The 16,028-nt window shown below is 40.6% G+C and overlaps 1 protein-coding gene across 2 annotated transcripts in view; it reads left to right on the forward strand.

The window, feature by feature from the left end:
• Positions 1-16,028, forward strand: part of rnf2 (ring finger protein 2) — a 49,461-nt gene that overhangs the window by 23,914 nt on the left and 9,519 nt on the right. For both annotated transcript variants that reach the window (XM_036134294.1, XM_036134295.1), the window contains exons 3-8: positions 2,216-2,376; positions 7,654-7,736; positions 8,399-8,531; positions 8,617-8,716; positions 14,109-14,281; positions 14,623-14,812. In XM_036134294.1, the coding sequence (XP_035990187.1) occupies positions 2,216-2,376; positions 7,654-7,736; positions 8,399-8,531; positions 8,617-8,716; positions 14,109-14,281; positions 14,623-14,812 (840 nt within the window). The remainder of the gene's footprint in view (positions 1-2,215; positions 2,377-7,653; positions 7,737-8,398; positions 8,532-8,616; positions 8,717-14,108; positions 14,282-14,622; positions 14,813-16,028) is intronic.

Below are 16,028 nucleotides of genomic sequence, written 5' to 3' on the forward strand. Positions count from 1 at the left end.
GAATCGCTTCGAAGCCGTACGGAAGTCTTTCTTCATGGCCTCTCCAAACTGTTCTCACGCTCGAGTTTTTGCCTCGCCGATCTTCCGAGCCGCCCGGCGCTTCAACTGCCGGTACACATCAGCTGCTTCCGGAGTCCCACAGGCCAAAAAAGCCCGGTAGGACTCCTTCTTCAGCTTGACGGCTTCCCTCACCGCTGGTGTCCACCAGCGGGTTCGAGGGTTGCCGCTGCGACATGCACCGACAACCTTGCGGCCATTGCTCCGACTAGCTGCCTCAACAATAGAGGCGCGAAACATGGTCCATTTAGACTCAATGTCCCCCGCCTTCCTCGGGACGTGTTCAAAGTTCTCCCGGAGGTGGGAGTTAAAGCTCCGTCTCACAGGGGACTCTGCCAGACGTTCCCAGCAAAACCTCAAAGTACGTTTGGGCCTGCCCGGTCGGACCGGCTTCCTCCCCCGCCATCGGAGCTAACTCACCACCAGGTAGTGGTTGGTGGAGAGCTCCGCCCCTCTCTTCACCCGAGTGTCCAAGACATGCGGCCGCAGATCAAATGAAACGACAACAAAGTCGATCATTGAACTGCGACCTAGGGTGTCCTGGTGCCAAGAGCACATATGGACACCCTTGTGCTTGAACATGGTGTTTGTGATGGGCAATCCATGATGGGCACAGAAGTCCAACAATAGAACACCACTCGAGTTCAGATCAGGTGGGCCATTCCTCCCAACCACGCCCCTCCAGGTCCCACTGCCATTGCCCATGTGAGCGTTGAAGTCCCCCAGCAAAAACGAGGGAGTCCCCAGGAAAGGCACTCCCTAGTACCCCTTCCAAGGACTCCAAAAAGGGTGGGTAATCTGAACTGCTGTTTGGCGCATAAGCGCAAACAACAGTCAGAACTTGTCCCCTCACACGAATGCGGAGGGAGGCCACCCTCTTGTTCACCGGGAAAAACCCCAACGTGCAGGCACCGAGATGGGGGGCAACAAGTATACCCCACCCCAGCTCGGCGCCTCTCACCAGGGGCAACTCCAGAGTGGAAGAATGTCCAGCCCCTCTCAAGGAGACTGGTTCCAGAGCCAGAGCGGTGCGTCGAGGTGAGTCCGACTATCTCTAGTCGGAACCTCTCAACCTCGCACACGAGCTCAGGCTCCTTCCCCACCAGAGAGGTGACATTCCACGTCCCAAGAGCCAGCTTCTGCAGCCAAAGATCGGAACGCCAAGGTCCCCGCCCTCTACTGCTACCCATTGCACAATGCACCCGACCCCTTTGGCCCCTCCGACAGGTGGTGAGCCCATCGAAAGGGGGACCCATGTCGCCTCTTCGGGCTGAGCCCGGCCGGGCTCCATGGGCAAAAGCCCGGCCACCAGACGCTCGCCAATGTGCCCTGCCTCCAGGCCTGGCTCCAGAGTGGGGCCCCGGTGTCCCGCGTCCAGGCGAGGGAACACGAGATCCAATAATTGTACCCATCATAAGGGGCTTTTTGGGCTGCACTTTGTCTGGTCCCTCACCTAGGACCTGTCTGCCTTGGGTCACCCTACTAGGGGCTTATAGCCCCTGACAGCATAGCTCCTAGGATCATTGGGACACTCAAACCCCTCCACCACGGTAAGGTGGCAGCCCAGGGAGAGGGGACATCACATATGTGCTCGTAAAATTCAGCGTGCATGTGCCTGTCCGCGGACCGCCTTGTTATATGGAACCCTATAGACAGAAATCGCTCAAGATGCAATCTGGGGCTATTTAGAAAGAACACACAGAGACATATGATAATTTATTACATACTGTTGCCTTCTTAGGGTGATGGGCAATTTTGTTGGCATGGCGACGCCCTTGTAGAACGGTAGTGGAAACACTGCTGCTTCCCCGTGTTTTGTTCTGGTTCTGGGTATGCAGAGTAGATTCGGGCCAGAAGACCTGAGTGGTCTGGAGGGTTGATGCACTGATAACAAGTCTGTGGTGTATTTAGGTGCTAAGCCATTTAGGGATTTATAGACTAACAGAAGTATTTTAAAGTCTATTCTCTGAGCTACAGAGAGCCAGTGTAAGGGCTTTAGAACTGGGTCCATGTTCTCTACGTTCTTAGTCTCAGTGGGGACACGGGCAGCAGCGTTGTGGATCAGCTGCAGCTGTCTGATCCACTTTTTAGGCAGACCTGTGAAGACGGTAATCAATTTCTCTACAGATAAACGTGGATGTGTTTGCAACTGTTTCAGGAGGCTATAACAGACGGGCTGGAGATAGCAGTGTCACCCAGGTCTTTGCACAGTGAACTTATGTGTCCCATTTGTCTGGACATGTTGAAGAACACAATGACAACTAAAGAATGTCTGCACCGCTTCTGCGCCGACTGTATCATCACAGCTTTGAGATCCGGGTGAGTTTGTTTTGCTGTTATTTATATATTTTTTTATTTTTTGTTATCTAAACTAGACAGCTAGAAAGGGTTCTCTGATGTCCTGGTTTATGTTAGTCATACTTTTGAAATGTGAATACAGCAGCTCTCATCTGAATCCTGTGCTTGTTCTTTATTATTGATGCAACGGATTTCCGTCATTTGGAAAATGAGCGCAAATTATTCCGTCTACAAGGTTTTAAACTGAAGCTGCTCACAACCAATGAAACCTGGCAGAACCGGAACATTAGCCAATAAGAAAGAGTAGGGCGGGTCTTTGCAAAGCGGACATCTGCCAATCTGAGCTTTATCGGTGCTCAATCATTCTAACTTTTGGAACAGCATCTCAAACTGGCCACAGATGCATGAATGACAGTAGTGGTGGTCAAAGGTTTTCTTTGGGTTTATGCAAATCAGCAAGTCAGGAAGTGCAGCGGATTGACCATCTGACAACAACTTCCATCGGTAAGCAGTCTGTCGCTGCTCCTGCAGTTAATTAATGAATTATTTGTGGCCATGTCACCTTTCAGCGTTTATTCACTGGCTTCCAGCAATTTGGCTGATAAATGCGGTGACCAACCAGGGACCTCCTCATGATTCAATGTTATGTTTTATTTAAAACTCGAAGAGTAAAGCGTTAGCTCAGGCTAATTTAGCATGACACGCTTTTTTTTTTTTTTTCTTTTGAGGAAGGGTCTGAATGTGAAACAATGTCCCGCATTTGACTAGGTCCGCATTGGAAAAAGTAATAAAGAATAAATAATTTCTCCTGCGCTTTTCTGAACCAAAGAAGGCAGAGCTGCAGTCAGAGCGGCTATCAGTCAACAAACAGCGTCCAACTGGGTGAGGCCAAAGGTGATTCTCAGAGAGCTCTTATGACTAATTTTGCTCCGACCCAAAAACACCTGCCAGAGAGTACTGCAGCCAAGATTACCTTCAACAATATTTAACTTTACGAAATACATTAATAACATTTTGCTAATTAAAAATATTCATATTTAAAAGCAAGTTATGTTTTTTTCTGATAAACCTTGAGCAATTTTATTAAACTTCTTAAAAATGTAACATCCTACCCTTCATGGATTTTCTATACCGGCTTTTCCCTACAGGTGTGACGTCAAGCCGTATCTGATGGGGAAACGCAGCTCGACGTCACACAGGGTCGTGGGGGTTGTGGGCTCCAGTCTCCAGTCACTGGGCTAGGATTTAACAGTTTTATTAAACTTCAAAAAAATTAAATAATGCCTTTTTATAAACTCATGAGCTGTGATAATTAATTGTTGAGCAATAACTGGCAAAGCAGAGAGTGATTATTGTAATGTGCGATCTGTGTTAAACTAAAATGTATGACATCATAGTGTGTTTATGATAACTGTGGGAAAATCGTTATGAATCAGCTTTAATTGGCAAGTTTGTGACACAAATAATTTGACTTCGACTCCACTAAGGCTGCAACTAACGATCATTTTAATGATCAATCAATCAGCCGATTATTTTTACGATTAATCGATGAATTACCATTTCCTTTTTCCTAAATAGAACATTTGGACTGACCGATCAGCGCACAAAAAACAAGTTGCTACTCAGGTGTTCCGTTTAGATGTTGACCAATATATGGGCCGGTCGATATTTGTGTTTTTTGCATTGTATTGTATCGGCTGATCCATTAGCGCATTCAGCCGCCATGCTTTGACGTCACATGGTGAATATGAGTTGTTGCTGCCTCCCTGGCAGAGAGCGGCTGGTGATGTTATCAGACTGATCACCAACAACAGTAAGTTTTTTAACTTTTATTGTATTTTTAACCATATAATTGAGCTGTGTTTGCCTCAGTCACTGTGAGCAGGAGGGGACAGCTCTGTTTTACTGAGAACGGAGCAGCCGAGCAGGGCAAGGTTTTCACTTTCACCCACTGAAACTCTGGTGTCTGGTGGTAGTTGAGCTGCTTAAAGTCGGTACACTCCTTTCCCACTGTCTAACAACCCATGTCTGATCTCCAGCCGACCACCTGCCACCGCTGTGTGAGTGCGCGTTGCACAGACATTGTCAGCGCGTTGCACACATCTTGAAGAGTTGTGTATGTGCATGAAAACAATCACTACGCTTAAATTATTTAACTTTGCAGAAGATAATGTTCAGCGGTGGTGGGTGTTTTTTCTCCTCCTCGCCTCAACAAGAAGCTTTTTTCGTTCCGTGACAAGTTTCGTTTAAAAGTCACAACGCTATTTGAAGCAAGACAGTGTAGCAGAACAAGAAAGATGTGACAGAGTGGTGGTTAGGTTGGGGGGGGGGGGGGGGGGGGCAAACACAAAATCAGTACAGAGGGCACAAATGGTAACCTGATGAGCCAGATGAATTTCGTTCCGCTTAGCTCTGCCTAGCTTCACTCACATCCATCTGGGGCCTCTTCCATAGAGGGTGATTTCTTCAACCAATTTTATTGTCCAGCCAATCAGGACGCAGGGCTGGAGTTTCATAGATGTGACATGGTGGAGAAGCGACCATGAGACTGTTTTGATTCAGACAACAATGGCGGCTCGCATAGAAGAAGCAAGCGTTAACATTGATGCTGCTATTTCTTCTGTGTTGTCCAATCTACCTAATATTGTTTAATTAAAAGAACGTCAGAGAACAGCTCTGAAGGCTTTTGTTGGTGGAAACGATGTTTTCGCCCTTCTCCCGACCGGATTTGGCTAGAGCTTGATCTACCAAATGGCTCCTCTGGTAGTTAAGGAAATGGGACTAGTGCAGCACCCCATCGTCATCGTGTCCCTGCTGATTGCTCTCATAGAGGATCAGATCAGAGAGGCTGGAAAATTGGGTGTTACCGGTATGCAGCTGGGAGGAATAAACGAAATCGACATCCTCGACGGACGTTGCCAACTGGTATTTGGAAGTCACGCGTGGTGGCTCAACGAGAAATGGCGGAGCATGCTTGCTTCAGAGGTGTACCTGAAGAACTTAGTGGGGATCGTAGTCGATGAGGTTTACGTCACGTATAAATGGTAAGTTAAAAAAATCCTACTGTTGTCACTGAACAACCTATCGTTACTCGCTGAGCAACTACTCTACTATATATACTCTAGTAAGTAGTTTCCTGCGTCGCTCTCATCAGTGTCACGGGTTGGCTTCAGTGTGAGTGCTTGAAATAGCCACTCACACTGAAATAGCACAAGTGGCTTATCCAATAATATGCAAGGATTTTTGATAAGGCCCAGCCTTCTGAAACGCCATTCCTATGGATCAGTTCCAGATGGATGAGTGGAGCTAGGCGGAGCGAAATTCATTTGGCTAAGGTCAGGTTACACAAATGGCCCCCGAGCTGCACTTTGGACACGCCTGCTCTACAGGCTTCATTAGTCAGTTCATTAGAGAGTGAACAGGGCTGTGTTCTGTGAAACAGTGCACTCTCTCTCTCACCACAACATTGATGCTTATGTATCAATGTTGTCTCTGTCAACATTGATGCATTAGCTAGAGAACACAGCCTAACTTCACTATTTAGAGCTGTTTTATTTCAGACACCTCCAAACAAAAGAGCTGTGCAGTTGCAGCAGCAGATGCTTTTCCTCCTCTCCCATGCACAAAATTGTAGTGAATTTGGTTTGAATTAACACTTGTGTAATATTTGTTATCATTGGGTAATTTTTATCATGCAAATGGAAGAAGGAAAAAGCCACATCAGCTTCAGAAAAAGGCCCAATGTATCGGGTATTTGTTTGCCTGATGTCAAAATTATCGGTACCAGCCTTAAAAACCTGTATTGGTCGACCCGTTGACTCTTTTCCGTTACAATATTAGGTAATTATTATTTTTGCTTGAAATTATTAACTTTATGTTGACTATATTGCAAATCAATCATTTAATAGTCTGTGTTGTCTACACGAACAGCGATTTAATAACAAAGGTGAAGTTGTAAAACTGGTGTCAAATGTGGTTTGATTGAACCTCATCCTTGTGCTACTGCACCTAGGTACAAAATTGGCCATAACAATGCAACCAGTGCAAAAACACCGCTTCTGACAATAAAATAAACCACTAGCCCATTTCAGACTATTTCAGCACAAGCTGCAGTTTAAGTAAATACTACATGCTACATTTGTCCCTCTATGCATTTGTCTTCCAAGGACGTTTACTCTATACATGTTTCCCATTTTACATTCTTCAAAGAGTCAAAAAGGATGTTAGATGTTGAAAACTTTTCGTTTCTTCTGAGGGTTTTACATTTTTGAGAGTTTTCTCTTAGGGATGCTTATGTCTCGTTTTCCTGTGTTTTTAATTTACGTCTGGCTCTTAACATTTGGTGAGTGTCTCACCAAAATGTAATTATGGTTGCATAACAATAAAAACTCTTGATTCTTAAAAAGTTGGTTTAGGGCCCTGTTCATCTCTCCCATACATACAGTACCTTCACTCAGACATTGTCAGCAAATTAAAAGTTAAACCTTAATCATCAAGTTATCCCCATCAGAATGAAATAGTACTCTGATTGAGAGGGCTGGTTTATGATCCATAATTTGATCAGTTACCATCTAAACACTTGTTAACTCATGTTAGCTAACAAGGTATGGTATTTCAGGTCCTGCAACACTGTGGTGCTCTTGTGCCATGTCAAAACCCATGTTACTTAGTTTTTTGGTTTTGTGAAGCGTGATGTGCTCCCTATCTTTTGAGGACTTAGCTAGAGCCATGTTCTCTGTGTTGTCATGAGTAGAATTTACTACAAAAAAGCAGTATGGATAAAATGAATAAAAAGAAAAAATTCATGCCTCGCTTCATGAATGAAAAAACATCGCTCTGCAACCAGTTAGCATTGAGAACTGTCTGCAGGTGCGGTGAATGGCTCCACGATGTGGCGAGTGATGCATTAATCCAACGACTCAACAGATTGATGATGAAATTCGTTGTCAAAGTTTTTAATTGTCGATTTTTTTTTTTCTTTAGTTTTTTTTCTTTTTATTCATTTTATCCATTTGTTGTTGCAGCCCTAGACTCCACTTTGATCTCAATAAAGTGGATTGAGCAAATGGCAAAAGAATAAATCCCAACAATTTTCAGTTTTTACTCTTTGCAAACACCATTAAAGTTTATTGTTGTCATAATCTAAATTCAGTTCACCCACTGATTACAATGATCGTAATTGCCACTCCCTGCTCTGGGTCCGACCAACTTCTGATATGTAGCAGACTACTAAACAGCTTGAGTTATTTTATGCAATGATTTATGGTTAATGTCTGCTGTTGCCTTCTCTCCTTGCAGTAATAAAGAGTGCCCTACCTGTCGTAAGAAACTTGTTTCTAAACGGTCACTGCGTCCTGACCCCAATTTTGATGCTCTGATTAGTAAGTACACAGAAGAACAAGTAGGTATCTTTAATTCTGAAATGTCTCATTTAAATAGGAATACTTTGTTCGCAAAAACTATAATCTTTTTAAACATTTTTATTTTGACATTTTATTTTATTTTTACATTCTTTGAATCACTCTGTGGTTTGCCAATGCATTAATTTATTAAGCATGTATTATTCATGCATTGTACATGCACAGTGCATTCATATGTGAGAAGTGTTTTTTTTTCTCAAAACCACAGTCTGAATGAAAGGTACCTCTGTAAACCTATGGGAAAAGTTAGTTTCCTTTGTGCTAGTAAAATGTAGTGAAACAGCTCTTAAAAGTCTTCCAGGCAAACTTTTCAATGGTAAATTATTTTGAAATAACTGAGGTAAACTAACAAAACTGACGCTAAAAGAATAACCAGAGCAGTTTTGGATGTAGCAGCTTGCTGTGCAGAATGATTAAAGACAATTAAAACCTCTATACAAAAGCATGATTTTAATGCGAAAAAAATAACACATGCTAATACCTGAATTTAACACACACTTTGTCAAAACTGTGCAATCGTAGTGTATATTCAGGTCCAGAACACTGGAGAAATCTCTTAATTCAGCTGAGTAGCTGCAAAACAAAGTCGCTGCATCCAAAATCTGTATTTTGTCTTATTTCAGGTAAGATTTATCCCAGCCGAGATGAGTATGAAGCCCACCAGGAGAGAGTTTTGGCTCGCATTAGCAAACACAACAATCAACAAGCTTTGTCCCACAGCATAGAAGAGGGTTTGAAAATACAGGCTATGACCAGGTAAACACAACACTCCTCCAGAGTGCAGCATATCTGCTGCTCAGATATGCTATGTCTGTGTACTACGTGGTTCTCTCACTGTCAGGCTGCAGCGTGGTAAGAGACATACAGTGGAAAATGGCAGCGGAGCTGAGGACAACGGAGACTCTTCACACTGTAGCAATGCATCTGTCCACAGTAATCAGGTATGTCCTAGTGCAAAGGTTCCCAAACATTTCAGCTACTGACCCACAAAACGGTACCAGAATGGACTCATGATCCAAACCACTGGCTGAGTATACAAATACTTCTACCAACCCAATAAATCATAATAATAATTATAATAATAATAATGCAAACAGCATCGACAGCCAGTGGGTTTTGTTTTGCCTATTTTCAAGGCAAGGCAAATTTATTTGTATAGCACATTTTAGTACAAGGACAACGCAAAGTGTTTTACGTGATTAAAATCTTGGAAAATAAAACAGAATAGAAGCACAGTCAGTCATTCAATCACACATTCATGTTTGTAACAACATCTGCCCTGAGGCAGGCTGACAGAGGTGAGGCTGCCATACATCGGCGCCACCGCGCCCTCTGACCACCAGCAGGCAATTAGGGTAAGGTGTCTTCCCAAAGGACACAACGACTGAGACGGTCGGAGCGGGGGATCGAACCGGCAACCCTCCAATTGCAGGATGACCTCCTGTGCCACTGTTGCCTCCTGTCCCTGTCCTTTTTAAGTAGGATTTAAACCAGTTGAGAGCTGTACCAGAAAGGCCGACACAGTTCTCCAGGCGTTCTAACAGGATGGAGTGATCGACCGTATCGAATGCTGGACTAATGTCCAGTAGTACCAGCACTGTGGTTCTTCCACAGTCTGTATTTATATGGATGTTATTGAACACCTTGACAAGGGTGGTCGCTGTACTGTGGTGAGCACGGAAACCTGACTGAAAAACATCATAGGGGCTGGTCAAGTTAAGAAGGTGTTTAATTGTTGAAGCACAACTTTTTCAATAATCTTACTGATAAAGGGAAAGTTTAGGATGGGCCTGTAGTTCCAAGTAGTTTGTCTAAATTGTGGTTTGATAATTGCTGTTTTTAGAGACTGGGGGAAAATACCTGACAGAAGGGGACGTGTTTATTATCTGAGTCAAATCAGACGCTATGACAGGCAAAACTTTCTTAAAGCTGTGGGTAGAACATCAAGGCAGCAGGAGCAGGAACTTATCTTGATAAAGTCTCAAATAAAAAACAAAAGCTTTGAAGAAATTGTTAACCAACTAAGTTGTAGTTGGAGACAGTTTTCGGATTTTATCAGTAAAGAAATAGCAAATTGTTTGCAGACCCTGGTGGAGTGGAGTTTAGAACACCACCAAGCTGTTAGGATGCTGAACTCTCTCCCCCCTCCATCCACAGCTAAATAACATCCTGGACATTGGACCCACAGATGGCCGCCTTGCCTTGCGTTACTCCACCTGCACACTTGTGCACTTTGAAACTTGTTGTTTTTGTCCAGAAAATACAGCACTTCTGCTGCTCTTACATAATGACTCCTATTAATACTAAAAACAGAACTTTTGCACTAATATTTTACTTTTGCATTAATATTTTATTGGCTGTCCATGTACAATTTTAAAACCAAATTTTGCTGCTTTTATTTATTTCTTCACTGCATGTGCCCTCTTATTTACTTTTATCTGAATTTTATGTTGTCTGTGTACTTTGTGTCTGGTAAATATGTCTTGTCTTCACCGTAGGATAATGAGAAACGTAATTTCGATCTCTTTGTCTGTCTGGAGCATATGAAGAAATTGACAATAAAGTTGATTGATTGATCCAGGTTCATCATTAACCTGGAGTCTGGTCTTTCTCCACCTGTGTTCAGCTTTTCAACACTCTTTGTTCACTTCCAACAACTGGAGCACTTTTCCACTGAGAATTTTTCTTCCCAGAAACAACCTTCGCTTTAATTGGAGCAATGTTGTCAATTATGTCTGACTGTCTGTCATTGTGTCACTTCACCCGCATTGGCGTGCCTGCTGGCGATGGTCAGAGAGCGGCGATGTATGCAGTCTCGCCTCTGTCAGTCTGCCCCAGGGCAGCTTTGGCTACTAACATAATTCCAAAAAAGTTAAAAAAAACAATGACCGTGACCTGGATGACTGAGAATCTTCACCAGTCTACTAACATAGCTCACCACGGTCAAGTTGTGAATCATGAATGTGTGTGTGAATGGGTGAACTGACTGTAGTCTAAAGCGCTTTGGGGTCGTCGGACTATTTAAAGCGCTATACAAGTATGCCATCTACCATTTAACATTAGAACCAGGCCATAGTTAAAAGACAGATCAACACCTCTGTGCTCTTCTTGTTACAGAAGTGTTTAATGTCCAGGTCCATTGCACAATATTCTTGGTCCTGTGGCCTGTTTTTTTCTCTGTTAGCTTAGAGTGAAGATAGTTTACATACCTTTGATTGTTGTCATGATCTTCCTGGGTTTCATGTCAAAGCGGAGTGCATCTGTTTTGTAGTGAAATTTCAACATTTCACATTAAACAAACACAACATTAAACAAAGGTTTATGCCTATCTTTGTCGTGAGAACAGCCTGTTGTTTCGCTTTTCATAGGACACTTCTCTTTCAAGAGGCAATAAAGTTAAAGTTGATTTAATTAAACAAAGCTGGGATGAGGTTTATGTAGAAGATGTAAACATGGCATACAATATTTTTTTAAATACTATTACCTTGTGCGAAAAAAGTTGCCCCCTAGTCCATAAGGAAAAGAGAAATAAAAATGTGGAAAAGTCATGGTTAACCAAGGGTATTCAAAAAGCTTGTACAAAGAAAAATAAATTGTATAAAGACTTCTTGAAAAATAAAACTCAGGAAGCAGAACAGACATATAAAACCTATAAGGATAAATTAATAAGCATTATGAGATCTAGTAAAATAAATTATAGGAAAATTGTTGAAGAAAATAAATCAAATATCAACACTTGGTTTGTACTAAATCAGATAATTAAAAAAAATTAAAAAGGGTAGCAGTCCTAGTTTTCCTAATTATTTTTTAACAAAAGAGAAGTGTAAAATCAACAAATCTAATGACATTGCAAATTAATTTAATAAATTATTTTCTGATATTGGGCCAAACTTGGCAAAAGGGATACATTCTAATTGTGATGACGATAATATTGTTGGTAAAATAACAAATTTAAATAAACTATATTTTTACAGGGTACAACTAAAAATAAAATTATTACAATTGTTAAAATACTTAAAAGTTTAAAAACTCAGAAGACTGGAATGGATTAGATATCTCAGTATAAAAAGAAGTCATTGAGTATATTGCCAAACCACATGCACACATTTGTAACCAATCCCTGCAGTTAGGCAGGTTTCCAATTAACATGAAGATTGCTAAGGTTATCCCTATTTACAAGGCTGGGGATAAGCATGACTTTTATAATTACAGGCCGATCTCCCTTTTATCTCAATTTTCAAAAATATTGCAAAAAATATTTCAAAAGATTATATAATTTTACTGTGTAAAACAATATTCTCTGTGAACAGCAATGTGGGTTTAGACCTGATAGGTCCACTGCTCTGGCACTGATCTTGTGGAAAAAATATCTGATGCCATTGATAATAAACAATACACTGTAGGGATGTTCTTAGACCTAACTAAAGCTTTTGATACTGTTAATCATGAAATATTACTTAAAAACTTTGTAGATATGGAATTAGGGGTGTGGCTCTTTCTTGGATCAAGAGTTATTTAGAGAATAGATCACAGTATGTCCACATTAAAAATACTGATTCACAGTTACTGACAATGACCACTGGTCTCCCGCAGGGGTCAGTGTTGGGTCCTTTATTATTTATCCTTTTATATTAATGATATATGTTTAGTCTCAAAAATATAACATTTTATATTATTTGCAGATGATACTAATATCCTTAGTTCTTGTAAAGATTTAAAACCTCTAATGGAGACAATTGAAAAATAATTAAATATATTGTTGGTTTGATTCAAAAAAATTAACCTTAAATCTAAAGAAAACTAAATTTATAATGTTCAAAAATGGTGCTATTAATGTGCACACAAAACTGAAAATAAATGACACAGATATCGAAAGAGTAAGTGATGTAAAATTTCTTGGGGTAACAATAGAAAATAAGTTAAGTTGGAAACCACACATTGACTATATCAAATCAAAGTTGTCTAAAACATTGGCAGTGTTATACAAATTTCAAGAGCTTTTAACTCAAAAAATATATCTCTTGTACTGTTTGTTAGTTTTGCCTTACCTGATGTACTGTATTGAAGTGTGGGGAACACCTATAAAACTGATTTAAACCCTTTGTTCATAATTCAAAAGAGAGCTATTCAAATTATAAATAAAGCAGATTATAAAGAGCATACAAACCAACTTTTTGTTATTGTTACATTAAAATTTAAAGATTTGGTTGACTTTAAGACTGCTCAATTCATGTACAAAGTAAAGAATAATTTGTTGCCAGTACATATTCAGGGTCTGTTTTTGATCAGGGACAGTGCTTCTGATCTTAGAGGGTATAAAATGTTCACAAAACCAAAAGCAAGAACAAATGTAAAACAACATTGTATTTCTTTTGTTGGGGTTGATGTGTGGAACAAATCAGGAGCTAAAAGACCATACAACGTTAATAAGGTTTAAAAACATTTAAGAATAATGTGATTTAAAAATTCTGAATCATGTGAATGCAATTAAGAGCAGTAGGTATTTGGCGCATTACCTTTTTTTTTTCAAAATGTTGTTATTGTAGAATAATCATTTTCCTAAAATCAGTTTTTGGTATTTATTATATAGGGTAGCCATCTGTTTTCTTTTATCTTTTTCTTTCTTGTCCAATGTAAATTGGTTTTTGAGGGTGGGCATTATGAGATTATTGCTTCTGCCAATTCGCCTTTTCAGACTTTTAATTTATGTTACTTGAAAATATTTATTATATGCTTGTGTCTGAAATAAATATCGTATTAAACTAAAACTAAACTAATAACATTTCGCCACATCAGATCCACTAACGTTCATGTATCTGTTTGGGATTTTATGCGATTGACCAATAAATATAAAGTAAATAAAATATGCGGTAAAATCGGACAGTTTTCTAGGTCTAGGTGTGGGGTTACTTGGTCTTTGTTGGCCTTGTGCCTAGCTTGTTCCAGGGGGGGGCTGCAGGTGGGTTTATTCTTATTTCCATCAGGGAGCGGTTTGTTCGCTGAGGGAATAAATAAATAAATCCAACTTTCTGTAGTTTTGGCTAAGAGATAAAAAATTTAAAGGCAGGAAAATCCAAGCAGGCAGGGAGCAGAGGAAAAGGTGCTCGATCGGGCAGACGACAAAAAAAACAACAACTATAATATAAATATTATTCATCTTTTATCATTTATATTGTTTATTTTATTTAAAGGATATCATGACCCCAACTTTGGGAATCAGTGGCCTAGTGGTCAGTAGTAAATGTGCGTAATTCCAGACATTTTTGTTGTAGAATGGCATGTCTTGTAGCATAAAACAAATGTATATGTTCTCATGCTGTTTTGGTTCCCCAGGAGGCAGGTCCAAGCATCAAGCGCACCAAGACGAGTGATGACAGTGGTTTGGACATGGATAATGCTGCTGAGAATGGGGGAGGAGACTCTGCAATTGATGGAGGTGCCAGTGAAATAGAACTAGTGTTCAGGCCACACCCTACCCTCATGGAGAAGGATGATGGTCAGAACAGGTGTGTTCACCAAACAAGTAATGTATGGAGTTTTAAATTGTCAACTTATTGTTGTTCAGAAGTGAGCTGCTGAAGGTAGTGTCAAACAAACATTTAGATCTGGTTTTGCATTTTGTGTGTGTGTGTGTGTGTGTGTGTGTGTGTGTGTGTGTGTGTGTGTGTGTGTGTGTGTGTGTGTGTGTGTGTGTGTGTGTGTGTGTGTGTGTGTGTGTGTGTGTGTGTGTGTGTGTGAATGACTGACTGTAGCGTAAAGCACTTTTGGGTCATCGGACTTGATAAAGTGCTATACAAGTACAGGCCATTTACCATCTATAAGGCTGTTTCTGACTGTATCTTTGCAGTGTGGAGTTTGTTCCTCGCTACATAAAGACATCTGGTAATGCCACTGTGGATCACCTGTCTAAATACCTGGCTGTCCGACTGGCTCTGGAGGAGCTGAGAAGAAATGCTGATGCCAGTCCTGTTAATGTTGAGGGAGCGTCAGAGAAACAGTACACCATCTACATCCCTACGGCTGGAAACCAGTTCACTGTGAGTATACTGAGGCAGGACTGCACTGGGACTAGAAAATGCCAGGGCCATTTTTGGTCATGGCATTTATTTATACAATATAACAGAGGCTCACCACATACCAGGGGAGATATGGACACATTGTGTTGTTTCTTAAATGAAAGTAACCATATATATATATATATATATATATATATATATATATATATATATATATATATATATATATATATATATATATATATATATATATATATATATATATATATATAATATAGTATACACATATATATACACATATATATATATATATATATATATATATATATATATATATATACACATATATATACACATATATATATATATATATATATATATATATATATATATATATATATATATATATATATATATATTAGGGCTGGGCAAGTTAACGCGTTAATTTCGCGTTAATTCATTAGACTATTAACGGCGATATGTTATTTATCGCGCATTAACGCATGTTGCTCACATGCTTTCAGTCAGTGTCAGTCAGCACGCGCTGACTGCAGCGCGCTGTCACGGCAGCACTCTCCCGCTCCCCCTCCCCTCTCGTACATGGCTCAGCGGCGCCAGCCAATCAGCACACAGGCTCAGCCTGGCCCGCCCACTCAGCTCTCACACAAACTTAACAAACAAACAGCTGAGAGAGACCGCAGCAGCGAAAAAACTTGAACAGGGGAAGTAGCACCGTTTGGCTTTATTTTAATACCGTAAATGAAATCAAGCTGTATGTTTTGTAAAAAGCCGGTTCATTTCAGTGGAAACACAACAAATTTATCTAAGCACGTGAAAAAACATGAAAACGTCGAGCCCCAGAAACGGAGAGAGGAGACGAAACTTCTGTCATTGCCCCGACAGACCCACAGACGTCTCTGACTGAGGCGTTTCAGTCCTCCAGGGAACATCCAGGTAGATCAGTGGATGGATGGATGGATGTTACTGGAGCCCACACATAACATGTAATTAAGACCTTGAAAGAACCCAGTACATATATTAAAAAGTGTTATTTAAGATAAGATAACATTAGCTAATCCTTTTTTTATCCCACGACGGGGAAATTTATAGGATTAAAGCAACAGGCAGGTGCACACAACACAGACAAAATTACATAAGGATTGAAATATATAAGAGGTGGATTAGCGAAAAAACACTGAACATAACATTATTATTATTATTATTATTATTATTATTA

This window comes from Fundulus heteroclitus, unplaced genomic scaffold (genome assembly GCF_011125445.2).
Source record: "Fundulus heteroclitus isolate FHET01 unplaced genomic scaffold, MU-UCD_Fhet_4.1 scaffold_79, whole genome shotgun sequence".
Classification (NCBI taxonomy): domain Eukaryota; kingdom Metazoa; phylum Chordata; class Actinopteri; order Cyprinodontiformes; family Fundulidae; genus Fundulus; species Fundulus heteroclitus.